The sequence below is a fragment of the Lycorma delicatula genome, chromosome 4 (genome assembly GCF_047948215.1).
Source record: "Lycorma delicatula isolate Av1 chromosome 4, ASM4794821v1, whole genome shotgun sequence".
Lineage (NCBI taxonomy): Eukaryota > Metazoa > Arthropoda > Insecta > Hemiptera > Fulgoridae > Lycorma > Lycorma delicatula.
This window is the reverse complement of record NC_134458.1, coordinates 101,067,702-101,086,688: the sequence shown is the minus strand read 5'-3', so window position 1 is coordinate 101,086,688 and position 18,987 is coordinate 101,067,702. Positions and strand designations below refer to the sequence as shown.

Genomic DNA, 18,987 nt, shown 5'->3' with positions numbered 1-18,987 from the left:
GAAAAATTAAATTTGAGATCTCAGATACATAAAACTATGTATGTTTTAATAATCCATTTTTTTTGTACATGAACACTTATTTTGAAGTTCCTAGTGGATAAATAAAGTTTTTTTTAAATTTTATGCTATTCACATATATTAGATCAGAAAAATAAAATTAATTCTAAATAAATATTTACACATCTTTATTCAATGATAAATTGTTTCAATATACATACAGTAGGCAAGTTTTTTAAGTAAGGGTATTCAATAAAAACTAAGTGAGTGATGTAAAAAAAAACTTTCACATTACAATATACTTACAAATATTTATTATTTTTTTACATAGTTGCTATTCAAATTTTTCATTTCCACCAATCCAAACATTTACAAGACTTGGGGCTGCATCATGATTACTATAATAATTTCATAAAAATCTTCAACATCAGAAAGATAGGCTGTGTTAAGTTACAGGAATTAAAAAAACAAATTGAAAATTACCAATTGGGTTGAACATTATGCGGACGACCAAACAATTCAATTTTACGAGTACCAGGTGATAATCTTTCAATGATACCATAGATTTCATCTGGTTTATGACTAGTTGCTCGTACCTCAGCTACAATTACATCACAGTCTAAACCTCTATTTAAATTAGCTGGACTTCCTTTCATACCAACCTATAAAAAAATAATTAAAATCTTGTTTTTTATGGTATTGTTAAATTTATTATGAAAAGTGAATTTTTACAAAGAACTTAATTTTATATTCTTATTTAAAATTTTATAATTATGTTTTGTAAAGACAGAAAAAATGACCCAAAATATGCAAATTTATTTCTTTGCAAAAGATTATATTATTCTGAAAAAATATAATCTTTTATATAAATAAATAGTAGTTCAAAAATGTACATGAACACTGAGAAGTCTTCTTTCAACTTGGAATTTGTCTTTAAGTATAAACAAATTTGAATAATCTTTATAAAATAATTTGAAACTAAAATAGTGATTATTCAAGAGTTCAATGTTTATCATATTACAATTCAAAACCTGAAAATGCTATAAAAATTATATAAAACAATTTTTTACAAATCATGCTTTTTAAGGTGTTCATAAATTTTTAATGTATGAAATAAATGATTACTGGTAAAATAGACGAAGCATACATGAAAGTTAAGGAGAATTTTTGTGGTATATAAGTTAAAATCTAATAATGTGTTAAATAAAGATGTTACACTGATTTATAATACGAAAGAAAAGGTCGATAGGTGGGTGGAATATATTGAAGAGTTATACAGAGGAAATGAATTAGGAACTGGTGTTATAGAGGAAGAAGAGGATGAAAAGGGAGATACAACACTGAGATCTGAATTTAAAAAAACAATAAAGATTTGAATGGCAAAAAGGCTCCTGGGATAGACAGGATACCTACAGAATTACTGCACAGTGCAGGTGAGAAGCTGATAGATAATACAAACTGGTGTGTAATATTTATGAAAATGGGTACGTTCTGTCAGTCTTAAAAAAAAGTGTTATTTCATGACACCAAAGAAAGCAGGAGCAGATAAATGTGAAGAATGCAGAAAAATTAGCTTAACTACTCATGCATAAAAAATCTTAATTAGAATTCTGTACAGATGAACTGAGAGAAGAGTGGAAGAAGTGTTAGGAGAAGACCAATTTGGTTTCAGGAAACGTATAGGGACAAGGAAAGCAATTTTAGTGCTCAGATTAATAGTAGAAGGAAGATTAAGAAAAACAAACCAACATACATGGCATTTATAGACTTAGAAAAGGCATTTGATAATGTAGACTGGAATAAAATGTTCAGCATTTTAAAAAATTTAGGGTACAAGTATAGAGATAGAAGAACAACTGCAAAGTGCAACAATTGAAGAACAATTGCATTTACAGGGACCGAAGTGCAACAGTAATAATTGAAAAGCTTAAAAAAGAAGCCGTAATAAAAAAGGGAGTCTGACAATGTTTGCTATCCCTGTTACTTTTTAATCTTTACATAGAACTAGCAGTTAATGATTTAAAAACAATTTAGATCTTGAGTTACAACGTGAAAAGATAAAGATGCTACGATTTTTTTTTGATGATATAGTAATTCTAGCTGAGAGTAAAAAAGATTTAGAAGAAACAATAAATGGCATGATCTTATGCAAGAATTACTGCATGAAAAAAACAAGAACAAAAGTAATGAAATGTAGTAGAAATAATATAAATGGACCACTGAATATAAAAATATGATAAGAAAACTATGAAGGTAGAAGGATTTTGTTATTTAGGAAGTAGAATTACTAAAGATGGACAAAGCAGGAGCAATATAAAATGCTGAATAGCAAAGGCAAAACAAGCTTTGAATCAGAAATATAATTTGTTTATATCAAAAAATTAATTTAAATGTAAGAAAAACATTTTTGAAAGTATATGTTTGGAACATAGCTTTATATGGAAGTGAAACTTGGATGATCAGAGTAACTGAGAAGAAAAGATTAGAAGCTTTTGAAATGTTGTGCTATAGGAGAATGTTAAAAATCAGATGGGTGGATAAAGTGACAAATGAAGAGGTGTTGCTGCAAACTGATGAAGAAAGAAACATTTGGAAAAATTTAGTTAAAAGAAGAGACAGATAGATGGGAAAAATTGTACAGGCAGGCAACTTTTGGAATATGTAAAACAAATTGTTAGAGATGTAGGATATAGGAGGCATACTGAATGAAACTACTGGCACTAGATAGGGAATCTTGGAGAACTGCATCAAATCTGTCAAATGACTGAAGACAAAAAAAACATTAAAAATAAAATATAAAGTAAGACATAATTATATTAGAAATACTTAAACACAAAGGACTACCTAACTTCAAACATGCTAAAAAATAAAAGCTTTAAAAATTAAAATATTATCTATTAATTCATGTCATGTCATGTCAATTTCTTACTATTCTTATACATAAAATGATGATTATCTGTGTCTGAAGTTTCTTTGTTTCCATACAATATTCACCAATATCAGTTTTTCCATTATTACGAGGGTTACTTTTTTTCAAGCTCCGATCGGTCGCGAAATAAAAACCGGTGCAAAAATCAGATGAACCTTTGTGCATATGTGTTGCGCAGCATCTCTAGTATGGTCTTCAATCATGCTGTGTCACTTCGTTTAGTTTTGAACATGCAGCTAACACGTAAACATGTCTACAACAATAGCATCTCCCGCCAAGTGTGAAGTGCGTGTGGTAATTCGATTTCTTCAGGCTGAGGGGTTCAGCTGAAATTCATTGACGAATAAGTAATGTGTATGGTGAAACTTCAATGAGTGACAGCAATGTGCGACAATGGTGCAGGAACTTTAAAGCAGGACGTGCAGATGTTCATGATGCAGGCGGTCAGGGAAAGAAGCGAGTGTCAACTGATGATCTCATTGAGTGAGTGGATAAGGCAATTCGAGAAAATCATCGGTTCACAGTTTCTGTATTGAGTGATTTGTTTCCTGAAATTTCAAGGTCAGCTCTCTACACCATTGTGAGTGAGAGACTTCAGTACCACAAACTGTGTGCGAGATGGGTTCCCAAGATGCTGTCCGACCATCACAAAACAATGAGAATGGACGTCTCCCTAACGTTTCTCCAGTGCTACCACAATGAAGGAGAAGATTTTTTGAACAAAACTGTCACAGGGGACAAGACATGTCCCCTGTGACAGTTTTGTTCAAACAAATGGACAAGACATGGGTCCATTTCGAAACTGAAGAAACAAAAGAACAATCCAAACAGTGGATGCATTCTCATTCTTCCAGTAAACCAAAGAAGCTCAAGCGAACCTTCTCCAACAGAGAGTGTATGGCTACTGTGTTCTGGAACCGGAATGGAGTTCTCTTGGTGGAATTCATGGAACGTGGCACGACCCCATCACTGCAGCCTCATACTACGTGATTCTTCAACGTCTACGAAGGGCAATTCAGAATAAGCGGAGAGGAATGTTGTCATCAGGCATTGTCTTTCTCCATGACAATGCTGCACACTGCAGGTGTAACAAAGATGCTCATCCTGCGTTTTCGTTGGGAAGTGTTTGATCACCTACCATACAGCCTGGACTTGGCTTCATCCAATTTTCACCTTTTGCTCACATGAAACGCTGGCTAGGAGGACAACATTTTGGCACAGACATCGAGCTGCAGACCAGCATAGAAACATGGCTGAAAACACAGGCGGCTCCGTTCTATGACGAGGGTATTGGAAAGTTGATACCACGCTACAACAAATGTCTAAATCAGAGTGGCGACTATATAGAGAAATAACATAACTATGGAAGTACTTGTTACAAATAAATAAATTTATTATCCTCATTGTGGTTTTAATTTCGTGACCGATCGGACCTTGAAAAAAAAATAACCCTCGTAAAACAAAATTTTGGACCAATTTATCAGTTTGATTTGTCACATCATATGCATTATATAACTGGCCAACTAATTAGCATGCTAATTTTTACATTGACTGGCCTCAGATTTGATTCCTGACAGTCTGTAATTTTTTCACCTACTATTATTTCATCCATCTTCATCATCACATTCACAGCTGTCACATTACTACACAACCTTAGCTATACTTATACTTAACAACAATAAAGTTATTCTGGTCAACTTATAATTTGTATTAATAAGGTATGCAACTGTAACATAACATGAGGGCTTCATAATATTTATATGTGTGCTAAACACTAAATGCTTATTTTGATTTTGTCTTTTTTTTACTTTATTGTGGTAAGGTAGCATGGTATGAAAATTTTCAAGAATTTAATCACAGGATATATGATCAAACATGCAAATTTAAAAATAGAAATCATCAAAGTTATGTGTCTTTTTTTTAAAAAAAAAGACATTGTAACCCTATATAATTATATATTATATAAAATATATAAAAATTATATAATTATAAAAAAAATTATAAAAATATATAAAATTATATACACAGCCTTTTATTTAACTCTACAATACTTGTTTAACATCATACTGAATTTCTAAAAACTTGATGCAAACTACACTCTCAAAAAACAACATAGTGTTATTGGGATGCCAGAGAGCAGGTGGATTGTTCACCTATTCACAGTATGAACCTTTTTCTCTGCCGAATAAACAAAGTCCAAACAGAATAAACTTAATATCATTAACCGATGAGAGATATTACAATGTCATCAGTCATCAGTATGTAGCGCTAAAATCGACTTTGTTAGTTAGAAACACTTATTACAGAAGAATAAATAATGAAAGCCAAAGAAAACTGCAATTAAACCTGTTTTTTTAAAAATATAGATAAAAAAATTTACTTTGTTGCAAGAATAATTTGATAAAAACCAGAAATAAGAGATTTACAAAAAAAGAGGATGCTGTATTGCATAGTTTCAAATATCATTAAACAAATAATCTCACTCTTATGTTACCATTGATCTTTTTCATACCCTCATTAGCACAGTATAACCACACATTATTGTAATCACAAACTTTTTTTACTTTTTTTATAACACTACATAAATCAAAATTAAGGAAATAAAATTTAAACTGACTAGGCAATGTTCCTTCCCATGATTCAACCAGTGACCTGTTCTGCCAGTTCTGATAATTCTTTGCAATTGATTTGTCTTTACCCAAATTATTTCATCAACTCTTTCATAACCCCATAATTTTAAACATTCACGTCCTAGTTCCATTGCTCTGAAATACAAAAATAAAAATACAAATAGAGAATATTTTAAATAAAAAGATAGGAATAGGAAAGATGTCATAGAAATTCACATGTAAGATTTTTAAAGTATCTTTAAACAAATTCTTTAAGTGTCCTTAGCCTACACAATTTAAAATCATAATTCAATAATGTTGTACATTTATATATAATACCCTTATTTATAAACTGTATACCAAATTAGATCAAATATGGTAAGAAGAAATGAAAAAGAATACCTCGACAGATCTTTCTGAAATAGAGCTTTTCATAAAAATAATTACACTAAATAGAAAACTGAACTTTAACAGATAGGAATGAGACTAAGTATATAGATAACTCAAAAAAAATTATATTCCTCTTTTAATATAAGGAAAAATAAATTAAACAATAAACCTAATGATGTGAAGTCATTGATAGGGAGAATCCAATTTAAGAATAAATAAAATATGACAGAAAGATAAAAAAATAATTTAATAAAACTACATTGTGGTAATATTACTACATGTAATAAAATAATGGGTCAAATACCAGTTTATATAGATTTGAATACTAACGAGATCTAAAATATGTGAATGTATGGAGTATGCAAACAACAAAACTTCTATTCTTAATTTATATTTAAAATTTTATTATATATATATATATATATATATTTCAAGTAATTTTTGGAACTACTTTAAATATATATCAGTAATAGAAAATTTTTATTTTAGAAAAGAAATGTTCAAACATGTTCAGGTACAAGTCAGTATTTTTCTTGTCATACATTAAACCAGAGATGCTGAAGAGTCATTCAAATAAACTATTGGTAATGGCATGATTAAGCAGAATAAACACAGATGTGCTAAAGACCGCTGTAACATAATGCAATATTCAAGGTATTGGAATTTTATACATTGATAGAACACAGTATTATACAGAAATACAGTATTACCATGAAACATAGTGTTATGATATAATTGTAATATAAAGTAAGCTGAAAGAATTTAGAATGAAGAAATTTTAGTAGAAATAAGATAAAAAGGAACTTTTAACAAAAAATTCAATAAAATGGCAGGTCACATATTAATTAATTAAACACATACTGCATTAATTTGGTAATGAAAGGAAATATAGAGGGTAAAAATTATACGAGAACACTGCATTTTGAATACATAAAGCAAATGATTAAAAATACACTAACCATGATAATATTATACAGCATAAAACAGAAAGAAATAAGAAGATGTGCATCAGGCTAGTTAAAAAAACTATAACTATGATAGTTTACCTTCCAGTAACCCACAAAAATATAAGTCCATCATCTTGTAATGTTGGTATACCAAGTTGTCTCATTTCATCATCTGATAATGTACCATAAGGTAATTCCATATGGATATCCCAAGGCGGATCTGCCATTATCACAGCAAATTTACCTGTAAAAAAACAGTATATTTTTTGCCAATAATAATCTGTAGCTGGTTTAGATATAATTTTAACGACTTATTTTTTGAAAAAGAAAGGCTATGTTCAATAATGGATAATAGAGTAAAATTGGAAGAAGATTATTCCAGTTTTAACTAACTAAAAAACAAGAGTGCTTAACAAATACTAAAAAATAAGAATACTGAACAGATTTTTAAAATAAATAAAGCTTTTTCCTATACATTCTACGTTATGTGGTATCAGACAAAATCTTTAATCACTTATAAAATAATTTCTTATTATTATGAACAGAACAGATGAAAGAAGAATTTCTTATTAGCATAGGTGGAAGAAATATAAATTGTGTCAGATTTGCTGATGATCGGCTGATTGTAACTAGGTGATTGAGAGGGAAGAGGCTGTTATAACAGAAGGAAGAATTAAACAAGTAAAATGATATAGATATTTGGGGACAGTACTAACAGAAGACTGTAGTAGTAAAGACAAAAACTGCAATGACAAAGGAAGTCTTTTTTTAAAAAAAAAAAACCTCTCTGCAGCAACAAGGATCTGAACCTGAGGAAGAGATTGGTAAAATGCTATGTCTGGAGAATACTTTTGTATGGTAGTGAAACATAGATACTGGCGAAAAGCAAAAACATAAGATTGAGGCTTTTGAGATGGGGATTTGGAGGAGGATGCAGAAAATAAAATGGGTGGATGGTGTAAGTAATGTAGAAGTATTAAGAAGAATAAATGAAGATAGAACAATATTGTTGACTATCAGAAGGAGGAAAGGAAACTGGATTGGGCATGTAATTAGGGGAAAAGAAATAATAAATACAGTTCTTGAAGGTGAAAAAAGAAGAGGAAGAAAGAGGTTGGTTAATAAATGACATAAAGGGTAGTGAAGGTTATGATGAGACGAAAAGAAAAACATGGGACAGAAACAGATGGAGACAACACTAGCACTAGGGACCTGCCAATAAGCAGAATACATCATGATGATGATAATCAACAGAATAGAAAGCCAATCTTTAGCATTTTTAAATGAAAGACGACATTGTCATGACAATAAGAGTTACACAACTCACCAATCACAAGCACCTTTGAGATCATATTATTTATTCTCAAATGGAACAGTAAATTTTGATTTCATTATATCTTGATTTTTGGAGGTTATATTTTTTAAAAATATAACCTCCTTTTTAATTTGGAGGTTAAATTTCTTATTGCTGCCAAAAACTAACCCATAAGTTACTCAAATGTGTTTACACCATACTTTGTTAAATTTACACAGAAATCAATTTAATAAACTGAAAATATATCAAAAATATTATATATAAAACTTTCTTAACAAGTTATATATGTGGAACCATAATTTCTTAAGAAAGAAATAGAAAGTATGTACATTATATGTAACTGTATACCAAATTAGATCAAATATGGTAAGAAGAAATGAAAAAGAATACCTCGACAGATCTTTCTGAAATAGAACTTTTCATAAAAATAATTCTTCCAATCAAACTTTAGATATTAACACAAACAAAAATGGTTATTTTAAAGTACAAACTTAAAAAGTTTGAATTTTTAATGGATTGAAGCAGTTGAAAAGTAACAGGAAAATTATTATTATAAAATTCTAAGATTAAGTCAAGATTTTAAAATCTAAAATAAAATTTAAGAAAATAAAAGATCCAGTTATATGCTGGAACTTAAATTAAAATGCTTTAATTTTTCTAAGTCAGCGTAATAAAATTAAAACATTACAACATAAATACTTTGTAAAAAAGATAATAAGAGAGAAAAAACAAATAATTCAGTTATATATTTCCATAAAATTATTATTGGTATTATTATGCCAGTCTGCCCCCTTTGTGGTAGAATGGTGAATTCTTGGCCTTTTTATTTAGAAAATCTGGTCAGGCATTCACACATACTTTTTTCCAATTTAGCCTCCAAAACCACCGTAAGGTATTACTTCAGAAGATGAATGAGGATGATATGTATGAATGTAAATGAAGTGTAGTATTATACCAGGTCTTATTTCAGGTCAACCATTCCTGAAATGTGTGGTTAACTGGAACCCAACCACCAAATAACACTTGCATCCACAATATAGTATTCAAATCTGTATAAAATTACAAAATTCATCTCTTCTCGTAAATAAATCAACTTATTTATGGCTGAAGATAATTTGTTAATTTTTCACTTATTTAAAACCTTTGTTGAGGATTATTTCTTGACTATTTCAATTCATACTGACAAATATGTTTTTTCTGGATTATATGGTCTTGAAACTTATAGAGATTAGAAAGAATACAGATTTTATATTCTATTAATAATAACTAAAGTATGAATATGTAAACAGCTACCAATGTAAAAATAGCATCTATATTCTGTTGTATTATACAAATATCTTGCACTCAAGCAACCAAAATGCCAGGAATGAAAAATGTTTACTAAAAAAATTAACCTGCTCAGCTAAATGGTTCTTTATTCAATTCAACACAGTTTTACCTGATTGCATATCAGATTTTGAACAAAATTTTTAAAAAATCTACATTTTTCCAGCACTCACAAATAAGTGTTTACTAGAACCATAGCTCCCACTTTATTACTGTTGAAATTTTTTTGATATCTACAACTATTAACTTTAACAAGAAAATTGTATTTCTTGTTTAGTTACCCAACACTCATAGTTAATAATAGTCTCACTAACAACAAAGACAAAATATAATATTATATGAAAATAAAAATAAAAATCTAATAGTGGCACTTTTGGTTTAATAAAAACTATCACTTAGCCTGTACTCTAAGGAATATTTAATGTTTGTAGAAGTGAGTTGAGTTTCTTACAACTACCTAATTAAAGTTAAAGTAAATAAAAAAGTAAAATTAACTGAAGAATCATTGTTGTAATTTTTAATTAATCTTAGGCTGCAGATTTCAGATTTATCAGTGAAAATAGTTATCAAAATTAAATCTGACTTATATTCTGAAACTTATTACAAGCAGTTTTTATACACATGATTAATTTCATATCATTTGAAGTTTTATTTCCTATTATAATATAATAGGTACCAATTAGAACATAAGTAGAGGAAAATACAAAACAAGGCCTAAACTGATGGTAAGTAATAAGTAAAGAATATATTTTTTGTAAAAAAAAAAAGTTATGTATTATGGTGAAAAGAAGCTGAAAAAGTTTGGAGATGACAGTTTTCTTGAAGGTATTTCCAAGTCAGTACATGGATTCAGAAATTTGCTGAACTGCTTTCTGTAAAATAGTCTTGACTGATAAGTTTACTGATAACTCCCTATACCAACTTTTTCAATCTACTTATTCATTTCTCTCCACCTTTCATGGAACAACTGCAAAATACCATAAACATTAATTCAATGTTTTAAAATTTTTGACAATTAACAAATACATTATACTGAGGCATAAATCCTAGTAATGATATAATGATTACAACAATAATGGCATAAAATGGATGAAATATATATATTGTTTACCAAGTACAGTCATATCAAGATATCGTAGATCACATTGTATCCATTGTGGTGGATAAAGTATAGTTGCTTCTTGACCTAATTTTACTTTTCCTTCTTCAATTAAAGCAGGACCACAATTTGGTTCTTTCGGTACTGGTACAGTTGGACCATCGACCTCATAATGGACATACCTAGAAATTTTACATTTTCAACTAAATAATAATCTAAAACAAACACAATTTATCACTAAAAACTAACCTGTACAAAGTGCATAATAGAATACAATACTATTTTTACAAAATTCAAGGCTGAATTCTTAAAAAGTGTTTATACAGTTTTAATACAACGTATAAAAATAATATACTACTCCTTTTACTTCTGGCAATACCAAGAAAATTTACAGAAGTATTAAACAATAAATATTTCTTAAAAATAATAAACAAAAAGCTGAATTATCAATAATGATTTTATGATTAGATAAAATTTTGACAAGTTTACAGTTACGATACTTTTTTTATTGAGTAAAAATTATACATACAGATATTAAATGTTTTTTAAGTACCATCTCATGGTGTAATTCATCATTGAGTAAATCCATTTATCAATTAAAAACTGCTTCAGCCTTTTTATAAAACTGATTTTATCACAGATACCAATGTCACATGATATTTTCTCTATGAAATTTGGCCTATTTATGATAACTTGCATTTAAATAATGCTGTTCCAAGAGTCACGCACCTAGTTGTTTCTATTTCTTGAGTTATAATTGTGTGCATTTAAATTTATCACAAAATTTGTCTGCCTAAAATGATTATTGCATTTTTAATAGATATTGAAGGAACTGTCATTAGTTGGATATCTTTAAAAGATTGGCTACAGGTTTGAATTTCCTTATTCCTGCCATATACATCTGCTGTAGCTTAAATCTTGTTCTAAATTTAGATAATTATCCTAAAAACAGCATCAAGTACTACTACACATGAGAGTTTATCAATCCATGATAAATCACTCTCATCAATGTACCATTACCAAGTCTAAATTTTAATCTTACAGCAAAGAATAAAAGCTTTTTTTTATTAATTATTATACTTTCAGAGATTTGTGTATATCAATCATTAACCATGCAATTCTGACTATAACAATTCATAAATATTTTATATCACTATAATGTTGTATATTTTTCAGATAAATGAGTGCCAAGAATTTGTTATTTTTATGCATTAAATGTTAACTGAAAAAGGTATTTTTATTATATATTTAAATGTATTTAGTGTATATTTTATTATCAGCAAATATATATATATATATTTTTTAATGTTAATTAAACAGATATAATGCTATTAGAAACAACTTACTTGCACGTGTCCATATGAAAACATGTATTAAGAAATGAACAATCACCAAGCGATTCATCTGTATGTTTTTGAATAATTTTTTTAAAATGTAATTTTTTGCAATTTTCTGTTGTACAATCAGCCCTAGTACCATGTGGACAAAATTCCATCACCTAAAATAATATTAAATACTTACAAAAAATATATCAAAATGTTAAAATAAAATAAATCATTGGTTTCTAAACCAAATTAATATAATCATTGTTAATAAGAAAAATCTGATTGCTAGTTGTGGTTGTACTACAGATCAGGACATTTGTACAGGAATGTCCTTCCACAGAGAAGTGGATGTTTAGGTGACACTCCCCATGGATTATTTATCAAACTTTATCAACATTTTTAAGTGTTCAACCAATAAAATAATCATCCAGAGCACTTGATAACTTATGTCTGACCACTGCTGTAATTGTAAATGCCACCCATAAGAAAACTTTCAAATTTACTTGTTACAAATAAATTACTCATTACAAAAACTTGATATATACATACTGCGTTTTATTTGACAGCCAACATAGGATATCAACAATGATGTGTAAATCACCATCCCTAAATATACAGCGCAACATGCAGACACTAACTTACAAAGTTGTCATCTACGTCTAGGTTGACAACAAGTAATTGAAACAATTCAGTAATATTACAACTTTGCTGGTGATTTATACTTTGGAAACAGCTAGCACAGAGTAACACATTTGTTAGTTATCAGTAGTCATCTGTTGACAACAATTGTTCAGCCACACTTACATTAGTTACCATGCATAACCTAACAAATGAAAGTCAAGATAACTAGTCCTGCAAAGTGGGAAGTCCAAGCAGTAATTCATTTCTTAAAAATGAAAAACAAATCTGCTGTTGAGATCCATAAAGAAATTTGTGATGTTTATGGATCAAATGTTATGAGTAAAAGTAATTTCAAAATTATTTGTTTCGAAGGTATGATGAATGTTCATGCGTAAGAATGAAGAAGTTGCCTGTCTGTGACCGAAAATGATTTGTTGGAAAAAGTGAAGAAAATATTTACAAAATTTTAATATGAAAACTGGGTTGCAGAAAGTTTTGCACCAGAAGGGTGCGAAAAATACTGGGAAGGGGCAAATAAAAAATCTTGCCACAGTTTAAACTTTTTGCAGTAATACCAAAATAAGGAGATAAACTACTTAACCACAATGTAAGTAGAAATGAGACTTGTATAATATACTAATGTAGAAACAAACAGGAAAAAATTGATGTAGAAGTGGCATTCATCATCTCTGCGGTCTAAGAACTTTAAGCAAGAATATTCCGAAAAGAAACTTAGCCACTGTTTTTTTGGATCAACAAAGAGATATTATTTATCAAATTTCTTGAATGTGGAGTAGTATAAATGCCAATATACATTGTGAAACTCTTAAAAAAATTTACATATTTAGAGCAAAAAATTTTAGAAACTACCCAATAAAATTTTGTTACTGCATGATGTTTGACCACATACAGGAACAAAAACAGTTCTGGAATTAAAGTGACTTGGCTCGGAAATATCAGAATATCCACCTTACAATCCTGATTTAGCTCCAAGTGGTTATTACCTTTTCCTCTATTTAAAACAATGACTTGTATCACAGAGATTTAAAAATGATGAGATAAAGCAATTAAATTAAATTGCTGCCATGAACATTCTTTTGAAGACAAAATAATAAATGTAGTAGAATGATACGAAAAACATGTGAAAAGTGAATAACTATGTGGATAAATAATACATGTATGAGAGTTTATTTTAATGTAATAAAGTTTTTTCTATGTAGCTAACTTTTGTTTTTTATATCAAAATGGTTTTTAATAAAAAACATGTCATAAAATCATACAAACGGTATTCCATGAATACTGATGTTAAAGGATTATTTAAAAAGCAATTCAGTTATAACAAATTCACCATTCATGCAAATTACCTGGGCTCCGCCTTGTGATCTAAATCGTTCAGCTAATGAACGCTCCTTGGCAGTAGGTTTGCTTAATAATGCTAATATCTCTTCTCCAACCTTTTTATTTTCTTTTTCTCTAGCAGATGGCATTGATAACAAAGACTAAAACAAAAGATATACATTTTAATGTAATTTCCAAACTAGGCTTGTAATTTTATGCATGAAAAATTAAAATAATATAGACATATGACAACATAACTTTCACTTTTAGTAGTAAAGGGATTTTTTAACAGCTGCAACTTCAATTTCATTTCATTCTCATGTTAGAAATTAAAATCGTAAGGCCTGCAAGAATGAATATTTTACTTAAATACTTCAGGATTTCAGAACAGTTTTATCATTCATGGTTGTTCATTTTAATAATTTTATATTACTCATTTTATAAAACTTGATTTAGCTAATTTTTTTAAAATGAACTTTTCAAAATTAAAAACAAAATTTTTACAATTTTATAGTTGCGTATGGATAATTTGATTCCTATTCATGAACACAAAGTACACTTGAGTTGTATAGTTTACAGTTTCTACATTAAAATGACTTCAAACATTGTGCATTTCTTGTTGAACAGGACAGACAACAGATTACACAAATCAGAATGTTTTTAATACAATTTTTTTTTATCTCTTTTTTAAATATTTTTTACACTTCCAAAAATTTAAAGCTTTCAGGGAGTTAATAATGCTAATTAAGTTTATAATTTCTTTATGAAAAATTTCTTATGTTCATTCATTTCTTTAATTCAATTTTTTGGATTAGATTGTATGAGGAATATGAGGCCTAGGTTTTGGTAGTTTGGCTTTTTGTACAATACCGATCAAACCTGATTAGGGACAGTATCTGTATGAGTTAATCTTCCCATTACGTTTCCCTTTATTCTTTGTTCCTTGTACTTTATTCTTCCTTGGAATAATTTCAAAGGTCAGTCACCCCGGTTCCATCTATGTCATTATGGTACTTTCTGGTAATTATCAGAACAGCTATTATGTACGTATTCATACATGACTGGGCTTTATTGAAGCTTAGTGAGATAGGGACCTGTGCGACTTGTGAACTGTCCAAGCTCTCTATTTCTTTTGGAGGGTGTTAGTACAAAAGTCAAACTAGAAACTGAAGTGTCCACTACGTAAAGCTAGGTATCCTACTACTCCTCTTCTTCTTTTTCTATTTATCCTCCAAAACCACTATAACGTATTACTTCAGAGGATGAATGAGGATGTTATGTATGGATATAAATGACGTAGTCTTGTACAGTCTCAGGTCGACCATTACAGAGATATGTGGTTAACTGAAACCCATCCACCAAAAAGAATACCATTATCCAAGATCTAGTATTAAAATCCATATAAAAGTAACTGCCTTTACTAGGAATTCAATCTTAGGACTTTGAAATCAGCTGATTTGCATTGACAAGTTCACCACTACACCAACCTGGTGAGTTAGATATCTTACTCCTAATCTATCAATTTAATACAGGATAAAAAATAGTCGACACACCCAGAGGATTTTTAACCTACTGTGCTCCAATAAAGAAGCAACTGTCTCCAACTAGTAGGAGCCCAACATGATGTCAGATAGCACCAGGGCTGACCCAATTCTTTTTTGATTAATACAACAAAAAAAAAATATATATATATTTCATTTATATAGTACAACAAAAATAAATTAGGTAATTTACCAAAATATCAGTTGTCTTTTTCTCTTTTGTTCTTTTCTCTTCCTTATCAGTAACAGTAGCTGTGACAGTTGTAACAGTTGAAGAGGTAGTTGATGCTGCAAATTTTGTAATTTTATTTTGAATTTCACAATTTGCTTCATCTTCAGCTGAAATATAAGAATTAAAATACAAAAATCATTCATTAATTAAACAAAAAAGACTTTAAAACAAATAATATAAAAGGAAAATTAATAGTTGTAAGAACTATAAATAATAATAGTACTGATTTTAGGGATAAGAAATTTAACTAAAGTTATTACACAGATTAACAATTCAATGTTACAGAAAAAAATTCAGACTCATTAAACAGAAAAACAAATCTAATGCTTATTAAAACATATTTTTTCAATAATTCTTAAATGAAAAATGAAAGTTAAGCAATATCTATAAGGTAATGTTTTTCAAAATAATATTTACAAGGAATAATATAATAATAAAGAATAATAATATTAAAGAATTAAGAATTAAGGAGGAGGAGGAGGAGGATGAAATGGGAGAAACAATACTGAGATCTGAATTTAAGAGAGCATTAAAAGATTTAAATGGCAGAAAGGCTCCTGGAATAGACGGAATACCTGTAGAATTACTGCGCAGTGCAGGTGAGGAAGCGATTGATAGATTATACAAACTGGTGTGTAATATTTATGAAAATGGGGAATTTCCATCAGACTTCAAAAAAAGTGTTATAGTTATGATACCAAAGAAAGCAGGGGCAGAAAAATGTGAAGAATACAGAACAATTAGTTTAACTAGTCATGCATCAAAAATCTTAACTAGACTTTTATACAGAAGAATTGAGAGGAGAGTGGAAGAAGTGTTAGGAGAAGACCAATTTGGTTTCAGGAAAAGTATAGGGACAAGGGAAGCAATTTTAGGCCTCAGATTAATAGTAGAAGGAAGATTAAAGAAACACAAACCCACATACTTGGCGTTTATAGACCTAGAAAAGGCTTTCGATAACGTAGACTGGAATAAAATGTTCAGCATTTTAAAAAAATTAGGGTTCAAATACAGAGATAGAAGAACAATTGCTAACATGTACAGGAACCAAACAGCAACAATAACAATTGAAGAACATAAGAAAGAAGCCCTAATAAGAAAGGGAGTCCGACAAGGATGTTCCCTATCGCCGTTACTTTTTAATCTTTACATGGAACTAGCAGTTAATGATGTTAAAGAACAATTTAGATTCGGAGTAACAGTACAAGGTGAAAAGATAAAGATGCTATGATTTGCTGATGATATAGTGAACGGCATAGATGAAGTCCTACGCAAAAACTATCGCATGAAAATAAACAAGAACAAAACAAAAGTAATGAAATGTAGTAGAAATAACAAAGATGGACCACTGAATGTGAAAATAGGAGGAGAAAAGATTATGGAGGTAGAAGAATTTTGTTATTTGGGAAGTAAAATTACTAAAGATGGACGAAGCAGGAGCGATATAAAATGCCGAATAGCACAAGCTAAACGAGCCTTCAGTAAGAAATATAATTTGTTTACATCAAAAATTAATTTAAATGTCAGGAAACGATTTTTGAAAGTGTATGTTTGGAGTGTCGCTTTATATGGAAGTGAAACTTGGACAATCGGAGTATCTGAGAAGAAAAGATTAGAAGCTTTTGAAATGTGGTGCTATAGGAGAATGTTAAAAATCAGATGGGTGGATAAAGTGACAAATGAAGAGGTATTGCGGCAAATAGATGAAGAAAGAAGCATTTGGAAAAATATAGTTAAAAGAAGAGACAGACTTATAGGCCACATACTAAGGCATCCTGGTCGCTTTAATATTGGAAGGACAGGTAGAAGGGAAAAATTGTGTAGGCAGGCCACGTTTGGAGTATGTAAAACAAATTGTTGGGGATGTAGGATGTAGAGGGTATACTGAAATGAAACGACTAGCACTAGATAGGGAATCTTGGAGAGCTGCATCAAACCAGTCAAATGACTGAAGACAAAAAAAAAAAAAAAAAATTTACAAGGTACTTTTATGAGAAAAAATTTATTCAAGTATTTTTTTTACAAAAGTTCAATTTCATATCATAATATTTTACGTGTCTGCAAATGTTTATTAGACGCTTTGAAGTACAATATTAGAGGAGAATGCTGCAGATTAAATTGGAAAAAACAATAAAAACAACAACAGTGAACTTCAGAAGACGGTGTCACAACGTTCCTCCATCTTTTCCATCTGAGAGTATATTCAGTAAATAAAGAATTATATAAAATGATTTTATTTCTTTCCTAAAAATAATGTATAATTTAGGCTAGGACTTGAAGTATGTAGTACATGAACTTATAAAGGTAGTAAACTGGTAGAAAAGGTATGTAATGAAGAAATGGGAAGAACAAAATCAACCAAATACATCTATAAAACAGCAGATAAATAAATTCAGGTCAAATGGTCAAGAAAGTGCAAAAGTGTCAAAATAGGTAAAAAAAATTCAGTAATTTTAATAAACAACCAAAACAGAACAAGATAGAAAATTATGATACTAGTTTTCAAAATAAATAAACGTACGCCTAATCTTGTAAATTCACCCAAGTACTCTCATTTTTATTTGTTCCTAATATAATTTTAAATACTTATATCAAATTCTAACACATTACAATAGCACAGTAAATCCAGGTGATAACGTTTCAATTTTTTTTTGTATGTTTTATTAACAACGTAAGAAAATTTCCAACAATCACTCTCATTCACTGTGTGAATCATTACAAACATTTTGTCATAAAATATAAAAAAATATGCTTTTTCTATTTCAATTTTGACTGGTTTATAAAAGATGTAAAATTATTTAATTAATTTTCATAAACTTTGTTTTTATAGTAGCTGTGGATCAGTGTTTCCCAGACTTTTTGACTACCTAACTAGGAATCAATTTTTCAAACCCCCTTCCTTGAAAATCTGACAAACTTAGCAAGGTAGCAGAAATTTTATAATTTATCACAATCAATTGAAATAACCTAAATTAACTCTAACTAATAAAATTTGGATAACATATTAGCAAACAACCAGTATCTAACACCCAACCAACAGACTGAAGATTAATTCTTCCAATATATAACAGGCTCCATAGAGAACACATTTCAACTGTCTTTAAACTACATTGTGCTACACTAGTGCTCACGTCCTCTCTGTTCTGTGCTATTTTTTTTTATTTCCTACATCCTCAGTTATCTGTTTTTCTCTAAGATTATTATCATTTAAATACCTTATTATCACCAAATTAATTAAACGTAAATGTTTAAATAAATTTTCCACCAAATTCACCTTATTACAAGATTAATCCACACTGTATAATCAAAAGTAGTATT

At 29.3% G+C, this 18,987-nt stretch overlaps 1 protein-coding gene across 2 annotated transcripts in view; it reads right to left on the bottom strand.

The window, feature by feature from the left end:
* Mettl3 (methyltransferase like 3) overlaps positions 1-18,987 on the bottom strand; it is a 33,613-nt gene that overhangs the window by 4,478 nt on the left and 10,148 nt on the right. For both annotated transcript variants that reach the window (XM_075363811.1, XM_075363810.1), the window contains exons 6-12: positions 15,631-15,776; positions 13,923-14,057; positions 11,959-12,110; positions 10,625-10,794; positions 6,972-7,116; positions 5,544-5,691; positions 481-659 (exon numbers count right to left, since the gene is read on the bottom strand). In XM_075363811.1, coding sequence (XP_075219926.1) covers positions 481-659; positions 5,544-5,691; positions 6,972-7,116; positions 10,625-10,794; positions 11,959-12,110; positions 13,923-14,057; positions 15,631-15,776 — 1,075 coding nt within the window. The remainder of the gene's footprint in view (positions 1-480; positions 660-5,543; positions 5,692-6,971; positions 7,117-10,624; positions 10,795-11,958; positions 12,111-13,922; positions 14,058-15,630; positions 15,777-18,987) is intronic.